A 23,989-nucleotide genomic window follows, 5' to 3' on the forward strand; every position below is an offset into this window, starting at 1 on the left:
CTCTGAGTTGTGACTGACTTTTGGACTAGAAGTTGGCTTCAGCTAATTTCCCATCAACCCTTTGTTTGCATGCTAGCTTATAGCACCTCACAAGGTAACATTAGCATAGCCAAAAACGGCAAGCAATGTTGAAGTTTGGAACCAGATGGCAGCTCAAACGATGAAAATGAAGATGTTGATGGATTTATTTGTCAGCAAGTGGATGAATCTGAATTTGGCCCCGCCCATTGCAGTGATTGCATCACAAACACAAGCTTTTTCAAGCCTCCGGTTTTCATCTGCTCCCGATCCAACATGATTTAATGAAAGAAAGACTCAGAATTTGCTGATTTAATCTTAATTTTCTGTATGAGTATTCCATCATAAGAAAAATGCCACAAGACTGTTAAAAAACACTGTTTTCATTATAGTGGGTTTTCAAACTATTAAATAAATTACTTTTATTAATGTTCTTTTATCAACTTAATTATGAAATTAGCATTTATTTTGGCTTTAAAGAAAATTAAAAGGTTTAAATGTGCAAATGTTTTAGTCATACAACAACTTACATCACTTTGTACTTTTGCACAAAACATGCTGTAAAATGTAAAATGTTAGCATCCTTGCTACTTTTTATTGAATTATTTGTATTTGGACTTATTTGTGTTTTGTTGTGCAATACATTAGATTACTATTATCAGAGCAGGTGAGTTTAGACAAAAAAAATTGCCAAAAAAAACATCAATTTTTGGGGGGAATATTTCCCTTTTTGAAGCTAAATCAGAGATTTTATTCTGAAAAACTCCATAAATCCTCAGATTGCCTGAGTGTGAGTCGATGCAGGTAAAGAAAGGGAGTCTTCATCGCTCACGTCTGCCCTGCAGCACTCTTTCAGCTCAAATGGCCATTCCTGATTCTCCACACTCCTGTGAGGAACTGAACCTCAAAGGAGTCGGAGCAGAAAAACAGGGCAGCTGACCATGAAGACAAAACACGCTCAGACGAGGGCGAAACTCCTCACGTGGTTTCTTCTCACGTTTTCCTTTGATTTCCGATCAACAGGATGATCTCCTATTTTACGAGCTGGAACAGAGCGACAGGAATTAGCTCAAACCAACATGATGGATGGGGTTTGTCGAGGCGCTCTCCTCTCTGAAGTGCATCGTTTTCTGCAGCTGTTCTGTGTTTGGAGATGGAGGGAAACATTTAGATAAATGAAGGCGCGCTCCTTAAAACGCTGATGACCAGACTGATCACAAGCCTAAGAGAGTTCAAACTGTGAAGGATAGGTTCAAATCTGAGCTGGAACAGCTGAAACATCGGTCAAAGACGATGTTCCAGCTGGACGACGTCGTCCTGACCTGAAAACTTGTGAATCTTTTATTTTGAAAGGCTCCTGGTTTGGATTGTGTTCCATCTGTGTGAGGTTTCAGAAACATGTTTTACAGGTTTCTTATCTCTGTTGCTGAACCCAAAAAGCTGATTCTGGTAGAATTTAGACTCCAGAAATTTCCAGGACTTTTATAATAAAACAGGCGTGCACAAGCAGTGAGGAATAAAGGAACTATTACTATTTTATTAAACAAATATGTTAAAACGTATATTGTGCTAACTTGCTTTTTTGTAAATTTGAACATTAAAGACCCAATCCTATAATCCTTGGATCTAATTTAAAAGCATCTCCAGTGGAGTTTTAAATATATTTATGCCAAAATTAAAGAAAAAAAACTGTCATTTTCTGCATTAGAAATTCACCTCTGAGTTGTGGGCGGGGCCACTGATGCAGAGAAACCCCGCCCCCTCTTCCCATGCTTGTTAATGAGAGCTCAGAGCATTGAGCTTGTGGCTCGTCCAGCGTATTTTCTATGCCACCAATAAATTTTTTTTTAAGCTCCAATTTTTCTGTTACCCCTGATTCAGTAAATGTGGGATTATATAAGTTCACTCCTTTTCAAGCAATCAAACAATTTTTCAATCTATGCTTGACATAAACCAATCATTTCACAACTATTTGGGTAAAGTAAAAAAAAAATCTCAAATGCACTTTTAAGACAAATTTTCTTTACAGAAAAAGGAAATCTCAAATCAAAGTTGTACATTTATGAGAAAAAAATAATAAACTTGGGAGAAAAAAAATCTAAATATTAGGTGTTTAAGGGCCACAGAGTCAAAGTGAACATACAGTCCACCCAAACTCCTTATTTTAAATATACAATTTCACATTCCCGACGCAGAACTCCGGAAATTCAGTCACCAACAGTTTCAGAATTTCTTCATTTTTGAAATCCTTCCGGAAATAAAGTTTTACAAAATGCTCCCCGTCTTTAATCTTTGAGCATGACTCCGGTGAACAGACAACTTTGGTGTTTTTTCTCTTCAATTTATCACATTTTCCTCATTAATTTATGACTTTTTTTCTCATAAATGAATGTATTTTGTCATAAACAGCTTTAAAACACGTAGATTTACAAGGAAAAAAAGTCAAATTTAGCCTGTAACTTTGAAAGTTGAAACAAATACAACGTGTTTCTTGTAAATTTAAGCTTTTAAATTTTTAAGTAAAAAGATTTATTTTTTTGTAAACTGGCCCTAATACTCTGTTGTAAAAAAACACCTAAACACATTCCTCTTTTTTTTTTTGGAGTGGGCCTTTAAACAAATCTGAAATGTTGACAAAAGAGTATTTGTTTTAAATATGACAAATCAGACAGTTTGTTGAATTGAAACTTTGGCAGCAAATAGAGCAGAGTTCCCTCAAAAGAGTCGACATAAAAACGCAGAACAGTCTTTCATGGCTGAGACGACAAAATCAAACCTGGTTGGAGTCTTTTTTACACTTCTACTTTGTGTTTCTGCATCAGTGCTGCATGGTGATAGTTTGGTGACATTTTGAATCCTCAAAAACTAATGAAACAATTGATAAAAGACGATCTTTCTGATTAGGTTCATCCACTAAAACTGTCCGTTGGAGACTTTGTCTTCACCCTTTGTAGCTTATTGGTGCAAATATTCATTGAACCTCTTCTGCTCCAAAGTTGCTGTAATTCAGCATCTACATCACGTGTGACAAAGTCGAGGCCCGGGGGCCGGATCCGGCCCTCCAGTTTATTTTATTTTATTGCTATGAATGGCCTGATGTTAGCTTGTGCTTATTTCTAACTTGAATAATTTTAACAAAATATTTTTTAATGTAAAGTAAAATATTGAACGTTATTCAAGGTTTAAGTTGACTTATTCTGGAATAGTATTCCTGCCTTTTTGTTATTCATAATTAAAAGTTATGGTTTTAAATTTTTAAAAATGGCATGCTGTTAGCTTTTTGGATTATTTTGGCATTTACTAAGATTTTTAGGGGATTTTGGAGTTTAGCTATTTTAGCTAATTTGGGCTTTTTTTAGGCTATTTTGGGGCTAGGCTAATATTTACGCGCTAGCTGTTTTGGCTAATTTAGGATTTTTTTCATTTTTTTTTTGGCTATTTTGAAGCTTAGCTATTTTTTCAGGTACATGCTAGTTGTTTTGGCTAACATAGGTTTTTTTTTGTTTTTAGGTTAATTTGGCACCTTCAATGTTTTTAGTTATCAATTTTAGCATTTTTAGCTGCCAAATTCAGCTAACAGCATTCACACTAACACTATCACAGACAATGCTATATATCTAGTTCATAATCGTGTTTAAAAGTTATGTTTTTAAAAGTATAGATTTACTGTGTTCAATAAATGTTTTTCCTGTTCGGCCCGCGATCTAAGGTGTGTTTTGGATTTTGGCCCCTTGTGCGATTTAGTTTTTTTTTTTTAATTGCTGAAAATAATTTCAGGATAAACTGATACTGATGCTCATTTGCTTTGTGTGCCTGTGGTACATTTTTAGGAATATTCTACAATAAATTTTAGCTGCAATTAAAATGGAATTTAACTGTTATTTTCTTTTTTTTTAGTTTTGTCTCTGCGTCTGTCTGGTCAAAATCCAGATAAAGTGTCCAGATGGTTTTTATCCACCAAATATGTGTGAAGCTGTTGAGGAAAACCACAGATTAGCTGCAAAATTGTGTCCAAACTCTTGAATGATGCAGAAACTTCAGGAGATTGGACTCATGTGGGGAATAAATCTGCTTGTAAAATAAAAAGTTTGTTATTTATGTTTCTAAATCCTTAATGTTTGTGAATTATAATGATAAAAACAACCTTCATCCACTCGGCCATGTCATCAAAGTCATCCAAATGGAGGAAGGAGTTCTTCAGTCTGGCGATGGGCCCGTCGGCGTCCAGCAGGCGACACACGTGGAATTTGTCGCAGTAACCTTGATTCTGCGAACACGGAGCTCCGCCCACGAGGGGCAACGATTTGTTTTGAAAATATGCAGACAGCGTTGGGGAGGTGGAGCTGACACACGTCTCAGGATTGTCTGAAACAGAGAAACACAAGTTCGGAAACTGGGTTCCTTCATGTTTACAACTACCTAAAACATCTCACACTGAGGCCAAAAAAAAGAAATTCTAAAAACTCCTCCAGGGGAACATAAACCGCACATCAATACCCAGCAAGAGGCCGTAAATCCAGCCTCTTAAACTCCGACCACTTGAGAGAGTTAACCTCCATTCACACTAGTAAAGGCTGATTTGTTGGGAAACAAACTGTAAACACATTCTTCAGCAGAGCATGACTCATGGGGCTGTGGTTACCGGGCTGCTGGCAGCACAAGTGACACTTCTCCTTCATGGAGTCTCCTGGACATCCACACTGCTGCAGGCCGTGCTTCACGCACACGGACTCGCCACAGACCTGCAGAAGCAGACCCGCAGACGTCACGCTCAGGTGATGGGATGGAGGATGTCAACGAACTGCAGGGATACGTTTGTCTGACTCGTACGAATTCAATCACACCTTCAGCAATCTTGGTATCAAAACGTTCAGCTTGTTAAGGACAATCTTGCTTGTTTTTGTACATTTTACAATTTTATGCAAGTTCTGCTATTTTCATCCCCATTGAAAATGAACGGAAATTTTTCAAATTTATGCATTTAGCATAAACATTTAGCATATTGAGGACTTTCATGCTTTAACTTTTATTTACACATTTATCCAAGTTTTATGCAATTACTGAAGTTGTACGCAATCGTTGCAATTTTTTCATGTAATTCTTTAAATATTTGAGCACTTTCTGCAAATTATGCAGGTTTGGTATCAAAACGTTCAGCTTGTTAAGGACATTCATGCTACTGAAGCTTTTTAGGCTAATTTTGAATTTAGCTAATATCTAAATGTGTTTGCTTTTTCTTTTTTGGCTATTTTGGTATTAACTAAGGTTTTTTGGGATAATTCTGAGTTAAGTTAATATTTTAACAACATGTTAGCTTTTTTGTCCAATTCTGAGTTAAGCTAGTATTTTAGCAACATGCTAGCTTTTCTGGCTAATTTGGCATCTTCTGAGGTTTTGAGCTAATTCTGACTTCATACTTTTACACATTTTTACATTTTTTGGAATTTTTCAGGAAATTCTTCGATTTCTTTCTGCAATTTCTGCAACTTTAAGTCCTTTAGTGCCTTTAGCATGACCCGAATAGCTTTAGCATTTTCAGCAAATTCTTTTTTGCAATTGCACTAAATTTTTTTAGCATCTTTAGCAAAAAGGCTCCACACTAGCATTATCGCAGCAAATGCAACTTTTCTAGTTCTCTGAATCCTTCTGAAAAGATGACCCAGGTGTCTCCCAGTTACTGTATATAGAGAACTGGACTGAGTGACCCCACCCCACAAACAGGAAGTGTCCACAGGCCTTCTATAGAGAAATAAACAGCTGTCTTTCTATTTGTCAGAATAATTCTTGCTCCAATTCATTTTTCTTAACATGTTCTATTTTTTTTAAGTTATTGAAGTTAGAAACTCACCGGTCAAATGCCCCTAATAAGAGTAGGTGGAGCCTGCTGGTCCCCTTGACTGTATATGAGAACTGGACTGAGGAAGTGTGATGTCACCCATAGGTTCACTTATAGCTTCAACCCAATGAAGTCGATTCAGTTGCCTGTATTTGCAATACCGATACTGCCGTTTTTAGATCGATGGATCCATATGTTGGTAAGCTGTGATTGGTCCAAGTCTATCTGAGTCGACGTTTCTATGGCAACCACTCTCACCTTCCAGGTGATTGGCGAGTGGTTGCCATAGAAACGTTGACTCAGACCGCCCTGGCAACACTTGGTTCCAACAGCATCCAAATTGTGAAAAAAAAAAAAACGCAGAATAACTTGATTTCATTTGGTTGGAGCTGGAGGTAAACCATTTTCTATGGGTGATGTCACACTCACTCGTTCCATTTCTTATATACAGTCGATGGAGTCGCCTCATTCTGGTTCACACCTCATTCAGGTATTTAGCAGCAACAAGTGCATGGAGAGCTTTAAATCAGAAGGATGGTGGATCTCCAGGACCACGTCTGGTCAGCCTGAGTGTTCAGTTTCATGACTTTTTCCAGATATTAATTCTCTGATTGCACTTAATACAAAGATGAAAATCTGGTTTTCAGGTTTTGACAAATTCCAGTCTGGACTGTGAGTGATCTTCGTTCCCTTTAATCAGGAATAGTTGCCGATAATCAGGCAGCTATTCCTGATTAAAGGGAACGAAGATCATTTTGGTCTCGTTTTCAAAAGGATTCTGCTGTTTAGTTCTTTGATCCGTTACGTTTTCCTGGTTTCCTGCTGTCATGTTCACCTGGTTTGCAGAGATAATTATCCACAGATGTCTGCAGTTGCTCGATCCTTCTCAGTGTGTTCGAGTTTCTGGTCTTTTCTTCTGGTTTATCACAGTTTTAAATAAGTTTGTTAAAGTTTGAAGCTCCCTGGATTTTTGTGTCCTACTCTTGAGCTTCACTAATCGGTTAGTTTCAGAATAAAACAAAAGTATTTGTCTTGTTTACTTGATTCTGCAAAAAACAGAACATTTTGATTTATTTTAGGTCAAAATCCACCTTAATTTATGGATCTTTGTTTTTTTGGCCTCATTTTATTCCTGATCTAAAACATTTTTGGGGTTATTTTAATGTTGTGAAACCTTTCGTCAGATTTTAACATATTTTTCTTACTGGACAACAAGAAGGATCCAAACTTTGGATGAAGAAACATTCCCAGCTGGAAATAATTCTCCTTTCTCCATTAAAAAGCACAGTGTGTTTTTCTGCCAGGGGGGGAAGCCAGTCTGATAAAACAACACCCCCACAGCGCTGTGGGATGGATTCAGTTCATTTCACACTAATTCTGCATCAGTTTAATCACTCAGAGAGTCGCTTGATGTTTCTGTTATGATGGAAGCTCCCAGCTGATGTGCTGGAATGATTTCACCAGCAGATCAGATTAGAAAAGTATTTCTGAAGGTAAATAAAGAGGTAGGGAGCACATGTTGGTGACTCACAAAATAAATATTTTTTAATTCTGAATACTAAAAGATTTTTGGTAATGATTTCCAGATGTTTTATTTTACAAATGTAAATAATTAACTGAAAAAAAGTAACTAAAAGGTTTTTTTTTTGTAAATTCAGATTTCTGGTCAGTTTTTTCTTAAAGGAAAATTAAGTCAGTCTGGCCCTTTTGCAGGGTGTGTCCCACCTTCACCCAACAGTGGCCAGGATAGGCTCCAGCAACCCTGTGACAACGAAAGGGATTAAGAAAATTGATGAGTCGGTCTGGAAAAACTCCCCAAGAAAAAATAATTTAAAAAACATTTCTCCTTAGATTAACCTGTTTTAACAATATGGCCTTAAAGGGTAACCAAACAGGGCAGATGGACTCTGACTTCATTCTCAGCCCAGATTATTAAAAAAATGCAAAAAAGAGGGCGGGGCTAGTGGAGGCGGACTGAGCGGGGGAGGTACGGTGACACAATCAAAGATGGGCGGGACGTTTATAGTGGAGCTCAAAACACAATGACGACTTACACAAAATGACCAATCACAAAATTAAACTAATACCTCATTTCAACCTATAGGGGGCAGCACATAGACCGTTTCTGACAACATTTGCAGGAATTAAACAAGTTTATTTTCATTTGTCAAAAATGTACACTTTGAAAGCCTAATTTATAGAAGTTAACAGACAAAAAAAGTTGATTTAGAGTTTAGTTACCCTTTAAATTCAATAAACTTCCAACACTTGTTGGATTGTAAAATTCAGAATTAACGTCTTTAGTCGTCATTTTGTGCTGATTTCCTCACATGTGCCTTCATTTTAAAATTTATTAATAATCATTTATTTTTCATTTAGTTCTCCGTGCCTCTGTTTAGTGCAGTGTGATTCATGTGTTGTCCCTTTACTCCTCTCCCCTCCAGTGATGTAAACGAAGAAGGTAACGGATCTGTTTGTTTTTATTTAGAGTTGTAGCAGAGAAAGGAGACTTTGACCCGCCCAAGGAGGTTGCTGTCACAAACCTGAACTTTTTTAAACGGTGGGTTTTCATCTGCTCCTGATCAACACAATTTGAATAAAGACATACTTAAAAACACAGTTTTAATCCTAATTTTATCCAATATATGTCCTCCATCATTAAAAAAAATCTACAAATACATTCTAAAAACACAATTTTCAGTGGAGTCAGTGTCCAAGTGTAATTCTACTTTGCTTTAATTATTTTGTGCTTCTGTAAATAATGATGCTAAGGTGTAAAAATGCATAGAATATAACAAGGTTGATGTGGGAATTAATGTTTTCTTTTTCGAGCACCATTATTTTGCTTTTGCTTGTTATGTCTAACCTGAGAAATGATATAAAATCAAATCAACTGTGACCTCGTCTGTCACAGTAGCCCTGAAGGATAAACCAGGATTCTGCTGAAGTGCTTTTGAGCATCTCACCCCGTCCAGGCAGATCCGTGTGCCCTGGCTGCAGACGGTGAACTTCTCCTTTGCCGTTGGAGGCGGGCAGAGCGCCGTGCGGCCTGAACAGAAGCTGGCCTCCTGACAGTCCGTCTCCTCGTCACACAGATGAGTGTCGGGCTTAAACTGGCACTCCAGACTACAACACAGACCCTGACTCGGACTGAAAAAGAGAAGACGACCACACACAGACGGAGATGAAGATTCATAAAAGCTTTGATAAAAGAAGATAAATGTGAACGCTGACGCAAAACTAAAAAACGGGGGTTAAAATTTACTGTCGAGATGCTGAATCCCTTTGGTTGACTTCATAATTTAATTTGAATTTGATCAAATACTTAATTTTTCAAGTAAACCCATTTAAAAAAATCAAATATTTGATATAAACTGAAAAAAGGAGGAACTTTCTTTGGTAAAGTCATAAATAAATCCCTGAAAGCTGTTGTGGCAACTTTTATCACTTTAAAAGGGAAAAAAAATATATATCTGATAAAATTATAACCATATTTCACTTTTCAGTAAAGGCCAATTCTGTATTAATATTCCAACCCCAAAAAATAATTGTATCCCTATATAACTAATTGTATCACATTTTATTCATACTTTTCTGAGACACCTCTAATTAGGATGATTCCTAAGAAATTTGTTTTTAACCTTTTCTTGTAGCATTTTCTCAAGATGGAGGACTTGTATAAAATAATTTAAGATTAAAACGGAGTTTCTGAGTGGTTCTTCATTCAAATTGTGTTGGGTCAGAACAAATGAAAACCAGCGGTTTGAAAAATCTCAACCCGAGCGGGTCAAAGTCTGCTTGCTCTGCTCCATGCTGATGCATCCACTTATAGACAAATGGATCCATTAACATCTTCATTTTCGTCGTCTGAGCTGGAATCTGGCTCTAAGTGTCTGCTTAGCTCCAATGTTGCTACGCTAATGTTAGCTTGGGGTTGTGAGGGGCTTAAAATTGAAGAGTGGAAAGAATCGAAAACAATCGGAAACGAATCGAATCGTTTCTGGAAATCATAAACAATACCCAGCGTTGGTTTCCAATAAATAGGATTATGTGCACTAGTGCCTAAAAGAAACAGAAATAAAATGCTCTTAAACTGCTGTACTAATAGCATTCTGTTAGCTTTTTGGACTGTTTTGCCATTTATTAAGATATTTTAGGCTATTTTGGAGTTTAGCTAATATTTCAGATGCCTGCTAGCCATTTTCGTCATTGATTCTGTCTCATAAATGATTTTGCAACCACTTTTTACCAAAAGATTTAAAAATATCTGAATTCCAAATAGACTGAATTGTCAGTTCTTGAATGTAGTGAGCTTTAAATGTTTCTGGACCTGCAGACTTTTTGCGGTTTGAGTCGACACTGGACTCCCACAGGCTCCTTGGCGCTGTAGCAGCAGAGGTCCGTGACGTTCTGACCGACATCACACTCCTCGCCTTCCTCCACTAAGTGGTTTCCACAGATGGGCTGATTGCTGACTGAAACACGCAGGTAGACAAACATGACAAACCAAGCGGACGCCCTCGAAGTCTAAAGCTGCAGTTTGCCTCTCACCTTCGAAGCAGTCGTCCTTCTTCTGCTTCAGGATGCTGCTGATGCGTTCGATGCTGCACGGGGAGAATTTGTCGCTGTTTTCCCGCACCTCGTCTGTGGCGTGAGGAAACATCAGGTAGCGGCCTTTGCCCTCGTTTGACCCCAGGTCCCCGCAGTTCACGCCCTCGTCGTGCTGAGAGAAGAAAAACCAGCCGACGTGAGAACGTCTTCACTCAGCTGCTGACAGAAGCAGCAGGACTCAAACTGAGCTGAAGACATCTCCTCACTGTGAGACGGGACTCGTTTAGTCGCACATGCAGACGTGAGACCAGGGCTGCCACGATTAGACGACTAATCGACTTTTAAAATAGTTGACGACTAATTTAATAATCGATTAGTCGTTACTTCATATTATATGGAGTCAGTGTAGTAAGGTTTAAAGTTATGACATTTTGTTAGCTTTTTGGACTATTTGGGCATTTATTAAGTTATTTTAGGCGATTTTGGAGTTTAGCTAATATTTCTGTTACATGCTAGCTATTTTGGTTAACTGAGGCGTTTTTGAGTTTATCTTATATTTCAGTTGCATGCTAGCGGTTTTGGATTTTTTAGGCTTTTTCGAAGTTAATATTTCAGCTGCACGCTAGCAGTTTTTGTTAACTTAGGCTTTTTTAGGCTATTTTGGAGTTTAGCTAACATTTCAGCTGCATGCTAGCAGTTTTGGTTAACTGAGGTGTTTTTCCTTTTTTTAAGGCTATTTTGGAGTTTAGCTAAGATTTCTGTTACATGCTAGCTGTTATGGCTAATTGAGGCTATTTTTGAGTTTATCTTATGTCAGTTGCATGCTAGCAGTTTTGGATAATTTAGTCATTTTTCAGTTTTGTAGGCTACTTCAAAGTTTAGCTAATATTTCAGCTGCATGCTAGATATTTTGGTTAATTGAGACTATTTTGGAATGTAGCAAATATTTTAGCTGCGTGCTAGCTGTTAAGGCTAACTTAGGCTTTTTTCAGTTTTTTTGGGCTATTTTCCAGCTACATGCTAGCTGTTTTGGTTAATTGAGGCTATTTTTGAGTTTATCTTATATTTCAGTTGCATGCTAGCGGTTTTGGATAATTTTGTCTTTTTCAGTTTTTTAAGCTTTTTCAAAGTTAATATTTCAGCTGCACGCTAGCAGTTTTTGTTAACTTAGGCTTTTTTAGGTTATTTGTGAGTTTAGCTAATATTTCAGCTACATGCTAGCGGTTTTGGCTAACTCAGGCTTTTTTCCGGTTTTTAGGCAATTTTTGCATTTAACTTATATTTTAGCTGCTATGAGCTTCAGCGATTTCAGCTATTAACTTCAGCTTTTAAGCAATCAATTTCAGCATCTTCAGTGGTTAAATTAAGCTTACAGTATTATTGTAGACAATGCTAAATATCTAATTTTTAGTTAGTTTAAAGCTAAAGATTGTTAAGATGTGTGGTTTTCATCCAGTTTGCGCATGACCCGATTAGTCGACTAATTGGTAAAAATAATCACTGATTAGTCGACTATTAAAATAATCGTTTGTGGCAGCACTACAAGAGTCCATTGTGTCTCACAAGTAGATTAATGACATATTTGTACTATAGGCCATTTTATTGCAAGACTTGCAAACAAGGGCTTGTGAGCATCTCTGGATCTGGAGAAGGTATTTTCCACGAGCACATCCTGAAGTAAATAGACTTCTCTGCAACCAGACAGAAAAACAAATGTCGGGAATGCTGCGCTCGACTGCGGACACAACATCTGTTTTGTGCAACAGGAACTAAACGTCGTTTCTCATCTGTCAGAGCCCAATGTGAGGATTTCACATGAACACGGACTCGTGCCTTGATGTGGGCATGGCCACACATTTTACTGATTAGCATGATGGATGTTATGAGACAGATTTGTTGTCTCTGTTACATCTGTTTTTATCTCTCAAGGGAATTCTTTTTTTATATAATTAATCTGCTAACAGCCCAACAATCATTAAAATTAAGTCAAAAAGGGAAAAATACATTCTTAGAATCAGTTTTGTGCTCCACACTGCAGTTTTTCTGTAGTTTTTCTTAACATAGATGCAGTAAATAAACAAAATATAGCAGTATTTAATTGCACTTCCAGGAAAGAACTGGCTGTCAAATGTAATATTTAGGTTTTGCCACAGAACCGACGAATGCTGTAGTTTATGAGCTCAGAATAAATTAAATCCATCATCCTATTGTTTGACAAACCAAAACACAAAGCATCACAAATCCACATTAGAAGAGAATGAAGCAGACGAAGAGTCTGAGAGAATTCTTTGTAGTTTAAAAAAATAAAAGATTGGAAAATTGTGAAAATTTAATGCATGGATCCCAGGCTGCAGCTGAACAAAAAGATGTAACATAGGATCTGAAAATGTTAGGAATGTGGGCGTGGTTAGCAAAAAACCTCAGTTGCTAAGGAAATTTAAAAGTTTACTTTTGCGGATTCTTGTGAAACTCGTGTCTATCTGTCCGGCATCACCAGATGAATAAAACATAAAATGGTTGCTAGGGAGATAAAATCACCAGAAAAGCCGCCATTTTGAAAAAAGGGGATTTTACATCAATTTGTCTCACGCAGCTCTGACTAGGTGGGGTCAAATGTGGACGGCGAGGTGCCTATGGGCCATACAATGCCACAATTTTATGAACAAAAGTTTAACTTTTGCTCAATTAAACCCCTAAATATATGTAAGCTATTTGTTAAAGCAAAGTAAGTTGATAAAACAGTAAATCAACATGGATTAAGCGGTTTCGCAAGGATCCCCAGTCTAAGTAAATATTGTCTTTGCTGTACGAAAACTCTTAATTTTATTAAAACAGTTCATTTAACACACCTTTTTGCTGCTCTGACTTATAGGTCACCTCTAAAATTTGGCAAAATTATTACAGAAAACCCCTAGAAATTCATTTTCAAGAATAAAACTGCAGAAAAAAAATCTCCTGAAGTGTGAAAATATAAATAAATGAAGCCAGAAAGGAAAAACACGAGGACTTAAAATATATATATTTTAAGTAAAGTGGGTGTGTTTCTATGAACAATAAAGAAGTAGTTCGTTGTTGGATCTGGAGGTATCAGAGCTCCCACATGAAAACAAGCACAACAACTGCATGTGAGTCACATCAAAGCCCGAGCTGCTCACTTCCTTATCTGTGGCTTTCTAGTGAGACTATGGCACGGATCCCAATAAAACATCTGTCCATGGAGATCAAGGTCTCTGATGTCCAATTCAGAGAATTCTTCACAGACAAATTGTTTTGAACAGTGAAAACATTCATAAGAAGCTCAGACTAAAGTTTGTTTTCTGATTCCCAGAGATGCTGAATAGTCCAGAGTCCAGGACCATCAGATTTATATGGATCTCTGTGTGCTCTGTGAGGTTGTTACCCTTTTGAGTTGTCAGGTTACGACAGGAAAATTGCCCAAATTTGGGATTTCCAGCTTCTGGATTTTTCCAGCAAAGCTCCTTATGTAAGCTGTAGTGGGATGTCAGAGATGCTCCGGTTGATGGTTTAACGGGAGTTTTTATTGGATTACTGTGGGTTTTTTTGCTGTAAAGATGATAAAGAAACAACGTTCAGTTCTGTTGGTGATGAGTGAACTAACCGGAGATCCCAGGCTGTGGCCCAGTTCGTGAGCGACGGTCAGCGCGACGAGGTGGGGGGGAAGGATTTGCCCGTAGTTCTGAATGGTGATGAGCCCCGTGTTGAGGGTGGACATGCGCCCATTACGGAGGGTGGTGTACTGTGAGCAAATTCCTCCCCAATTACCTGAATTAAAGAGAAAAAGTTTTATGTTTATCATGTTTAACCAGATAAAAAAATTAAAGTTGAAGTTCACCTCTGTTTTTAGAGTTTCAAACATGTTTTTGTGTCATTTTTCTTATGTTATAAATCATTTCATTTTTGCATTTCCGAGTATTTCTCCTTTTAAATCAATCAAACTGTCTTGGACAGACTCTGTTTGAATGAATGATCTTCTTTCCATCAACAGCTCTGCTGCACATGCACTAAACCCTCATCTGTTCCTAGTGTCTAGTTCAGGTTCTGGAGAAGAGAAGATGGTATCTTCACATTGACTGCAGTCAAATGAGCCGCCGTTCACATTTCTGTGGTCAAATCAGCATCACTGGATTTTTGGTGTGAGTTTCATCCAATACTTACGGTAGCAGGACTGAGAACGCTGGAAAATCTCCACCAGACTCCATGGAGCTTCTTGATGTGACCACGGAAATGTGAACGGCGGCTCATTTGACCGCAGTTGGAAAGGATTGTAAATCAATGAAAGAGCATTTTGATGTTAGCTTTGATTATTTTATCAAGAACTCTGAGAAACCAATGATTGAATGTATTGATCACAGTCAATAAACATTGGAGAATTAGCTAAAAGAGTCTTTGGTGAACTGGAAGGAGAAAGAATCAGGATTTTGGAGGAAGTTCTGTCCATGAAGATCTTCACTTCCTCGTCCAGCTGACATCCGGATCAGAACCATACGGCTGGACATTACCCATATTGCTGGATGTTTTTGATGTAGTAGCGATGAAGATTTATGCGACACAGAGCTATCATAATCAGACAGAGGGAATCAGGGGCGGAGCACAAAAAGCCACGCCCCCTCAGAGGAGATTTTGGAATCAGAGGCTTCAGATCAACATGAAAAATGACTTTTAAAGACATTTAGGTTGTGGGATTTTGGTTCAAAACTTCATAATCCTAATTAAAACACTACAGGGAACTTTTTTTTTAAAAATTGTAATAGGTGGACTTTAAAGGTGGAACTATGGCCCTCTTACAGTCCAAACTTGCTACATGAATGACTTCCTGGAAATCTATTAAATAACAATGCTATCATCATCATCATGTGAAGGGCTCTGAATCAGGAAGGTGTGAACAGATTGTTCAGCTGACCCAAGTTTAACATCAAAGCGTCTCCTATAGCCTCCTTTGTCTGGAGTTTACGTAACGTCCCTGAAAGTCCACAGTAGCAAACAGCTGGTCGTGTTCTCATGGATCGCCGGGATCTGACGTCACCCCGCGGCCGTCGGGCCAAAAGCCCGGACTGCAACCTTCCTGTTGGGGAGACGGCACACCTGTGAAGGTGCTTAGTGAATGTGTGTCGGAGGCCTCAGGGTCATTCCTGGTGAATGGAAGGTCAAACTTGAATCTTTTGATAAGGCGTTTGTTTCCCTCACTTCTGTGCCCATGTGGAGGTCCCAGCAGCAGTCATGTGAGCTTTACATAACCGCTCTTACGCAATGTTGTCATCAGCCCTGTTGGTTAGGGGGTGGGCTTGTTTTTGAGACATTCGAGTTCAGCAGGTGTGACGGGGGGATGTGGGAACCACTCGTGGGGGCCCTGGATCTCCTCGCAGCACGTTTTTGTTTCACATCAGACGTCAGAAACCGAAGCTGCTGCACTGGAGTCCCCATTCATCTGCTGTTAGAGTCTTCTTGTTTGAGGAGAAGGTGAAGGATCTGCTATGCTAACATCTTTTGAAACATTCTTGAAGCTCGCTCAGAAATTTACGATTTAGAAGAAACTCAAAGGAGAAAAAGAAAATATAGTGTTGTCTGATTCCTGCCAATTTTTCATAGAATACTCCCTTGGTCCCGAAATAAAACTGCATTTATCCCTCATCGTCTGGTTTCAATTGAAAACACTCCCCCTCACGGACTATTCAAATAGCTAGATTTCCTAGAAAGAACAGATTTGGACCCATGCTGTCTTTTTGGAAGCGGCTTTTCATCCTCCTTCAGATAAACACAACCGTGATCGGGGGGGTTAGGGTACATGTATACTTTACATACAGTTCGGCTACAGACTGGAGAAGGTTTTTGAACTTACAATAACTCGCAAACAAAAACACGGGAACAAAAGCACAAACAAACAATGGGAATGGGCCCGTCTTTCCTCATAGTTCAAATAAAACCTTCAAGTATGAGAACAGACCCAGCAGGCACTTTGACCCATTTAAAAAAAACAACAACATAGTTCCCGGTGTTCTCACAGCAGACGGAACGGACTGTAAATACTATAACTGCGTCCGGTAGCTTTCCCTAAAACTCCTTTTTCTGCAGAGGTCATTGACCTTCAAAGGGAACGTGTGAATGGGGTTTATTCGCTGCATTGTTAAGCCAACATGACCTTTGCAGTGATGTAAACAAATGGCTTAATCCGTCTGGAATGGTTTTACTCAAAGGTTCTTAATCTTTGTGTAATTTTCTAATCTCAGCTGCACATGTATTATAGAATTAACTGGAATTCTGTTCTATGATTTAACCGTTATATATAAAGTCTACAACACTCTACTGCTGTGGTCTTCCATACCAAACTCTCCCTGTCTAACTTACTGCTGATTCAAGGTTTGGATGATTGAACACACCTGAGACAGGTAATTAGCTGCAAGTAGGAATTGATGTTTGGATAACAAGCAGGCGGGTGATCTCGTGGACTTTGTGTAGGAGCCACATTGCATCATTTATTCTGTGGGCGTCACTATCTGTACTGTCAAATGTAAATATACAGTAAGTTCTCCCTCTTAAAAAGTTGAGAGAGGCCTGTAATCATAGATATACCTCAACTATGAGAGACAAAATAGGAAAATCTAATTTTTTAAGAATTTATTTTTAAATTATGGTGGAAAAAAGTATTTGGTCACCTATAAACAATCAAGATTTCCTGCAACTTCTTCTGTAAGAGGATTCTCTGTCTTCCACTTGTTACCTGCATTAATGGAACCTGTTTGAACTTGTTACTTATATAAAAAAACACATGTCCACAACCTCAAACAGTCACACTTGTTACGGCCAATTGATGTTACGCCCCAATTTGTCTAGGGGTCTGGGGCCTAACACACTCCCAACTCCACCAAAGAGCTGTCTTAGGACACCAGAAACAAAACTGCAGAGAGCTGGGACCAAAGTAACAAAGGCTACCATCAGTAACACACTACAAACCCTGCAGTGTCAGACGTGTCCCCCTGTTACAGCCAGTACGTGTGCAGGCCTAGAGAACATTTGGATAATCCAGAAGAGGATTGGTAGAGTGTCCTACGGTCAGAGGAAACCACAATAGAACTTTTTGGTCAGAACTCTACTGTTTGGAGAAGAAAGAAGAACATCATATCTACTGTAAAGTATGGAGGTTGAAACATCATTCTTTGGAGTGTTTTTCAGCAAAGGGATCAGGACGACTGACCCGTGTAAAGAAAAGAATGAATCAATAAAAATGTGAAAAAATCCCCATGCTACAATTGATCTATTTTTCCAGGACAAGTAGAAAGTCTTGAAGGTTAGCTGGGTTAGGAGCCAGACATTCTGTGACATCCCAGAAGACTGATGAGCAGAAATACATATATATTACAGCAAAAACTGTAAAGATTAGATTTAATGCTAACTATGTTCTGATTTGAAGAGAATGTATTAAATGAACCATATTATTCAAGTTTCTATCAATGACTCGAAATGTCAAAGACTGAATACAGAGATTCTTTGATTGGACCGCAGCTTCTGGAGAGTCTAATAATGGGAAAGACGAGGAAAGAAGAGATGGATGGATGTGGAGAACGGGCAAAAGGAATTGATGCAGAGATGTGAAAGGTGAGAGATGAATGGATGATAGAAGAGAGTGAGGAGAGAGAATGAAGAAGTGCTAAGAAGCGATGGGAATTGGATGTAGGATAAAAAAAAATAAACAAAAACGGATTAGAAGAGAAAACAAGCAAGATAAAAAAATGAATGAGGAGGATTCAGAAGAATGAATGAATGAAGGGTTAAGGAGGGACTTGAGGGGTGAGGGATGAATGAATAAGGACAAAAGGAATGAATGGATGCAGAGATTATGGTTAAGGGATTATGGGTAAGGTTTGGGTGGAGGAAAACAAGATGAATGGATGGTTGTGCGTGGTTTTGGGTATTGGAGAGGGGTGGACGAACGATGAGGAAGGGTTATGGTAGAATGAAGAAAGAAATGGATGAGAGAAGGGTGTAAGTGAGGAGGAATCTTAAGCTACATTCACAACGCCGTCAACGGCGCTCATTCAACCAACCACTTCCAATGAAAAGTCTATGTACATAAACATTTCAGGCTTCTACGTTCAAAGTTTTGGGCTCTACGTCCAAGTTAAGTCAGGTCGAACTTTGACCAATCAGAGACAAGGATTAAGTAATGATGTGATAATGTGATCATTCTACGACTCCAAGTCTTCCCTATGTCGGAATAAAGCTGTGAAAGAAAACGCCTGGAGAAAGTGAACTGGGGGATGGGTGGGGGCGTGGTCCACAGCCAAGACGAGCCAGAGACGCGGTCCACGGCCAAGAACAGGAGCACAGACAATCCATCCACATGTACTATCTATGGTGTGTATGTAGCAAAAAAGGATGAAGTAGATAAAAGACAATTGATGGTTAGTTTCAGGGTTGATACGTTTTTAAGGTTTTTCTGGTTTATACTTCCAAGCAAGTTGCAATCGCTCATGTCGCAGAGATCGCACGGCCATCAGAGCAGAATGTGAAACTATGTAAAGTGTGTGCAAATCAAACTTATTTCAGCAAATAGAGATCTCAGAGGAAACTCTGTCAAGAAATAATGACTTTTTAACACTGCAAGTGATGAAAACTAACTGAGGAAGTTATTGGAAACATCGAACTTCACACACAGACACAGAGAGCAGACGGCTCAGTAGAAAATAGATCAAGATACTGGAAAGATTCGTCTTATATCTCTTATCTTGCAGCACTTGAGAATGCAACTCTCCCTCTCTTAAATGTGTGTATTTTGCCTTTTTATTCCCTGCTTCTGTTTAGTGAACGAACACACCATTTCTTCCTTTGTCTCATCTTTACCTGTGCGCTCACAGAAGCTGCAAATATATGAACAGGATGTTTATATTGTTAGAAATAGACACGGAAGACAATCTTGAAAAGTATAAACACTCAGAAGTTCATTGCAGTTATCGCAGACAATCAAAATCACGTCAACATTGTATGCAGACCGTGTGGTCGGGATACGATGACTCATCGCTGTGAAGATGGGATGGTTTGGGAGCCTTGCCCAATTATTCACATATCAAGGGAAGACTGCAGTTTAATTGGTGACATTTCCTGTGTTTATTTTGACAAAGTCCTGGTTTTATTGGTCGTTTGTTGATGATGGTTTTGTCTGTTGCTGTTTCCTTTCGCCGCGGTGCGTCAGACACTTGTGACCATAACAAAGGATCCCTCGGCACATGAAATGTAGTGCGGAAAATTACCGGCGTGGAGGACTCTCCGAGGTGAATGAAATTTCACTGGTTTGTGTTGAGAAAAAGCATTGGGCCCCAACCCCCCACCTTGGACTCATGTGCTAAGGCACAACTTTGGAGAGTTAGAGGAGGAGTCCGGAGTAGTGGATGGGGGTAGTGTCTGTTTCTGAAAGAAGGTCTTTGGGTTTATGTCCTGCAATTAGAACCCTTTATTGCCCAAGACCACTACTAAGCTGCAGTACATAAACATTGAGAGGATCTGTGTGCATGGGGTCAAACATTATCCATCACACGGGACTGAAAACTCCTTCAACACCGTGACTCCACAGTGCAAGTCCCTCATGTGAGATGTCGCCATGGTAACCGTGCTGTGGAATGCAGACTTCAATCCCTCGTAAGACATAGCCATTTGTGTGTCCTTGGTGTGTTCTTGCACTGAGAGGTTCACCCCGGTCACGTGTTGGTGTGGTGGTCTGCTCTCACAACCCTCCACTTCAGCCAATCAAACGTCTGTGAGGCGAAGTGTCAATGAAAGCAGCAGGAAGAACTTTTGACCAAAACAATCCACAGAGTCCCACACATGTTGGGATGAACCGCACAGCTCTGTGGACCTGTTCAGGTTGTGTACTCAAAAATGTAATCAATATTTTTTTTTTATTTCACTATAACTGTTTTAACTCTGGGCTTAAACATTCAAAGACCCACGTAAAAGAAAATTGTGTTTTTAACTTGTTCTTGTAGCCCTTCCTCATGGTGGAGGACATTTAAATTTAATATTTCCAATCAGGAACAGATGAAAATACGCTGTTTGAAACAGCTTGTTGTCATTGTGTAAAATGTACAATTGGCGTGCCAAAAGTTCACTACTCCGCTCCATTCTGATGCAACCAGTGTTCAGGTGAAGTCTAATCAGTTAAATTTGACCCGTCCCCTGGAGGAGAGGTGAGTTGCACTCGGGAACCACTTGGCATGGAGCTAAACTGGGGTCAGTATCATTTGAAACCTAAATAAAATAAAATAAAAAAAATATTGGTGTTTGGCCAAAAAAAAAATAGTTTAAATGTCTGAAAGATTTTGTTATTCTAATTATTTTTTACATTATTTTCAGCTTCAATTGTTCAATTTTTTTAGGTTTTAAAACTAAAAATTGTAATTTCAAAACTGTTCTTTTTTCAGTTTCCAATCTTTTTTTTTTCGAATCTGAAATTTTTCGTTTCAAAACTTTTGGCCCTTTTGCTGCATGTTGGGGCGGGGCTAACATGAAAGACCAATCAAAATCGATGAGGGTGCTAACTTCAGTCCTGGTGCGTTCACTGACTCTGAGAACGGTGAGAGTTACCGTCAGAAAATGGCTGTTTAGTCTGTACTATCATAGTCTGAAGTTGTCAAAAGACGGGTGAAAATTGTGAAAATCGTATTCCTTCGTCAGCACCGTGTGGTTCGCTAGTGGTGCAGGACTGTGTAGAGCTTGTTTGTATTAGCCCCGCCCCAACGCGCCACAACTGGGCCAAAGGTTTTGAAACAGAAATTTTCAGATTCAAGAACGAGTTGAAAGTGATTTAAAAATTTGAAACTAAAAAAAATTTTTGGAAATTGAAATTTGAGTTTTAAAACCTAAAAAAACAACATTTAAAGCTAAAATTAAATTAACTAAGTTTATTTTAGAATAGCAAAAAGTTTTGGACAGTTAAATTTTTTTTGGCCAAACAGCATTTGTTTTATTTGGGTTTCAAATAATAAAGGCCCAAATTAAGCTCCATAATTTGGTGGTTTAACCCCCAATTCAACCCTTAATGCTGAGTGTCGAGCAACGAAGCACTGGGTCCCATTTTTAGAGTCTTTGATATGACTCAGCCTTGGATTAGAACTCACGACCTTTACTGTCTCAGGGAGGACACTCTACCACAGGGCCACTGAGCTGGTGAGGTGGATTCAGAATTTTCAAACGAAAAGAACCACCTGAGGAAACAAGTTAACCTACTACAGTTATAAACTTTCCTGGTTGGAAATAGAACTTTATAAGCATTTTCTGCAGAATAATCTGACCGTAATCCTGCATATATGCTCTTTTATCCATGACTTCACAGCACGGATCAGCGCCTCTAATACTGGGAGATTCAGCAAAAAGGCTTCAAAACACTCAGACTGTAGCTGCTAATGATTTACACACTTGCTTAATAAGTACATGTTTATGTGTACATTCTAGTTGCCTTAGTTGTTCAACTAATTACCTGTTACATTTGGCTTGATTTTTAAATACTAAAAATCGTTTTTAGCAAAATTGTGATTAACAATAAACCTTTCAAAGTTTTGACCTCCACCAGAGAGCATCTTTATGCTAGCTGCAGCACAGATGTCTGTTTTGAGTCGTTTCAGCTCTCATACAGTCTCCCCACTGAAGGCTGGTGGTGCTGCATTAGGTGTTGGGGCCCCATGTTCCTCGCCAACCTCCTGGTCAGAGGTGTGACTTTCATGTGTGCATGTGTCCGCTAGCACTCATTTTGAACACAGGAATGGGTTCTGAAGGAGGACAGCTTTAAAAAATCTGATTTCCAGATATTTTTGTTAAACGTAGTCTTCCAAAAACTTCCCACTGTAAGTGAAATGTTGATCTGTGTCGTTTCTTGAGTGGCTCACCAGCTTTTCCCTCCCAGGCGAGCCCTAAGACTCCACTGTAGTCCCTGTTGGTCAGCAGGTACGACAGACAGTAGTTTCCCCAGTTGTTCTCAGAGAACAGACTTAACAACTTCTCAGGCCCGATGTACAGCGGGTTCAGAGGATCACTTTCATCCTCCTGGAACATCACCTGGATGGAGACAAAACATCGAGTTTGTCCGTCGTTTGCGATACAAGTATCATACAGGCCAATATCGTGATGATGATAAATTTGCAATTTATCGTCCTTGCAATATGGTGATATTGAGAAGTATTCTACTTCACAATATCACACACACAACAATAGTATGTTCCGTTTTTCTCTTTAGCCTCAAGGCAACTCTAAGACACGCTGCCTCCCCTTAAGATCCCCCCGCTGATCTCCACGGACCCAGAAAACCCCAAAACTCCCAGCACCCATACGGGTCAACCCTTATATAGGTGCATGTGACTACGGCTTTAAAAAATTCCAGTCAAAAGCTTTATTGGTTTAATGACGAGTCAATCTGATCATAGTTTGGGATATTAGAGGGAATCTGTGACTTTACGGATTCCTCTTTCGGTGTTTTGGTTAGACAGAACTTACATTTAGATTTTTAACTCTGAAGTTGATCAGGTTGATCCCGTCAAACTCTGCTTTGTCGAAGACGTCGTTAACGGCTCGCAGGTAGGAGGCAATCTGTAAAAATACAAACAACCATTAGCAAAAATAATGGCAAATATAATAAAAAAATATATTTTCTTACACCAGTTTGCAGACCATGTGGAACACTGATGACATCAAAGGATTTTTTAGAGAATTCAAGATTCTTTATGATAAAAAAATAATAAAAGTTTAATATATTTCCTAAACATGTTATATGTACATTTGCATCACACCTTTTGGTCAACAGACAACAACATAAATCTGAGAAAACACAGCTTTTTTATTAGTGGTCTCACAGTTTGGAGCCACTCCTCTGTGGAAGTCTGAACATGTTTAATAAGACAAATAAAAAGAACAGAGGAGAAAAGTCTGTGAACATAAATATTGATCCTTCAGACAAAGGGGGCGCCGAGAACTGGGCCAACGTTTGGTTATTTAAACTCCTAGATCTCATCTCAGCGTGACTTACATTATCCCTCTTTACCCGGCACAACAAAAGTCTGGCCGGGGTCCAGCGATAACAACGTTTTGTGTTTCAAGTGGAAAGAATCTGAGGAGGCGACGAAAGGACGGAAGCGTGGTGCCGCCTCATTAGGCGGCGCAAAAAGGGCATAAACTAATCAATCGGGAAGAATTGATTTGGTAATCCACTTCAGGAGAGAAAGAAATAACACCTGAATAAAAACATACTTACACTTTGATTGAATATTGGTATTTAAAAAGATTTTTGGAGTTTTAATTTAAAATTGTCCATTTTGTTGTCATTTTAGTGACAATTGCAATAAAAGCTTGATGTTCCTTAATGAAAAACACAAACTTAGAGAAATGCTGCATTCGTGTGATGTTGGAATGATTGGAAAAATGACTGTTCAACTAAAAAAAACACATAAATGTTGGAAAAAACAACAAATCTTCACAGAGAAAACTTTCTGCAGCTAAACAAAGATCAGTTTATTTGTAGTGTGCCGTCTATGAAGAGACACCAGAATTACAGGGGAAATTAATACATTTTTTGGCAAAATCAATACA

At 38.8% G+C, this 23,989-nt stretch overlaps 1 protein-coding gene across 1 annotated transcript in view; it reads right to left on the reverse strand.

Annotated features, from left to right (window-relative positions):
• Positions 1-22,993, reverse strand: part of si:ch1073-396h14.1 (disintegrin and metalloproteinase domain-containing protein 10) — a gene marked incomplete at its 5' end in the record, with an annotated part of 24,992 nt that extends 1,999 nt beyond the window's left edge. Inside the window, 8 exon segments of the mRNA XM_024279093.2 lie at positions 4,163-4,383; positions 4,661-4,760; positions 8,821-9,004; positions 10,185-10,329; positions 10,406-10,577; positions 14,025-14,188; positions 22,297-22,465; positions 22,901-22,993. Of these exon segments, the coding sequence (XP_024134861.2) occupies positions 4,163-4,383; positions 4,661-4,760; positions 8,821-9,004; positions 10,185-10,329; positions 10,406-10,577; positions 14,025-14,188; positions 22,297-22,465; positions 22,901-22,993 (1,248 nt within the window).
• Between the last annotated feature and the right edge of the window lie 996 nt (positions 22,994-23,989).

The sequence above is a fragment of the Oryzias melastigma genome, linkage group LG4, assembly GCF_002922805.2.
Source record: "Oryzias melastigma strain HK-1 linkage group LG4, ASM292280v2, whole genome shotgun sequence".
Lineage (NCBI taxonomy): Eukaryota > Metazoa > Chordata > Actinopteri > Beloniformes > Adrianichthyidae > Oryzias > Oryzias melastigma.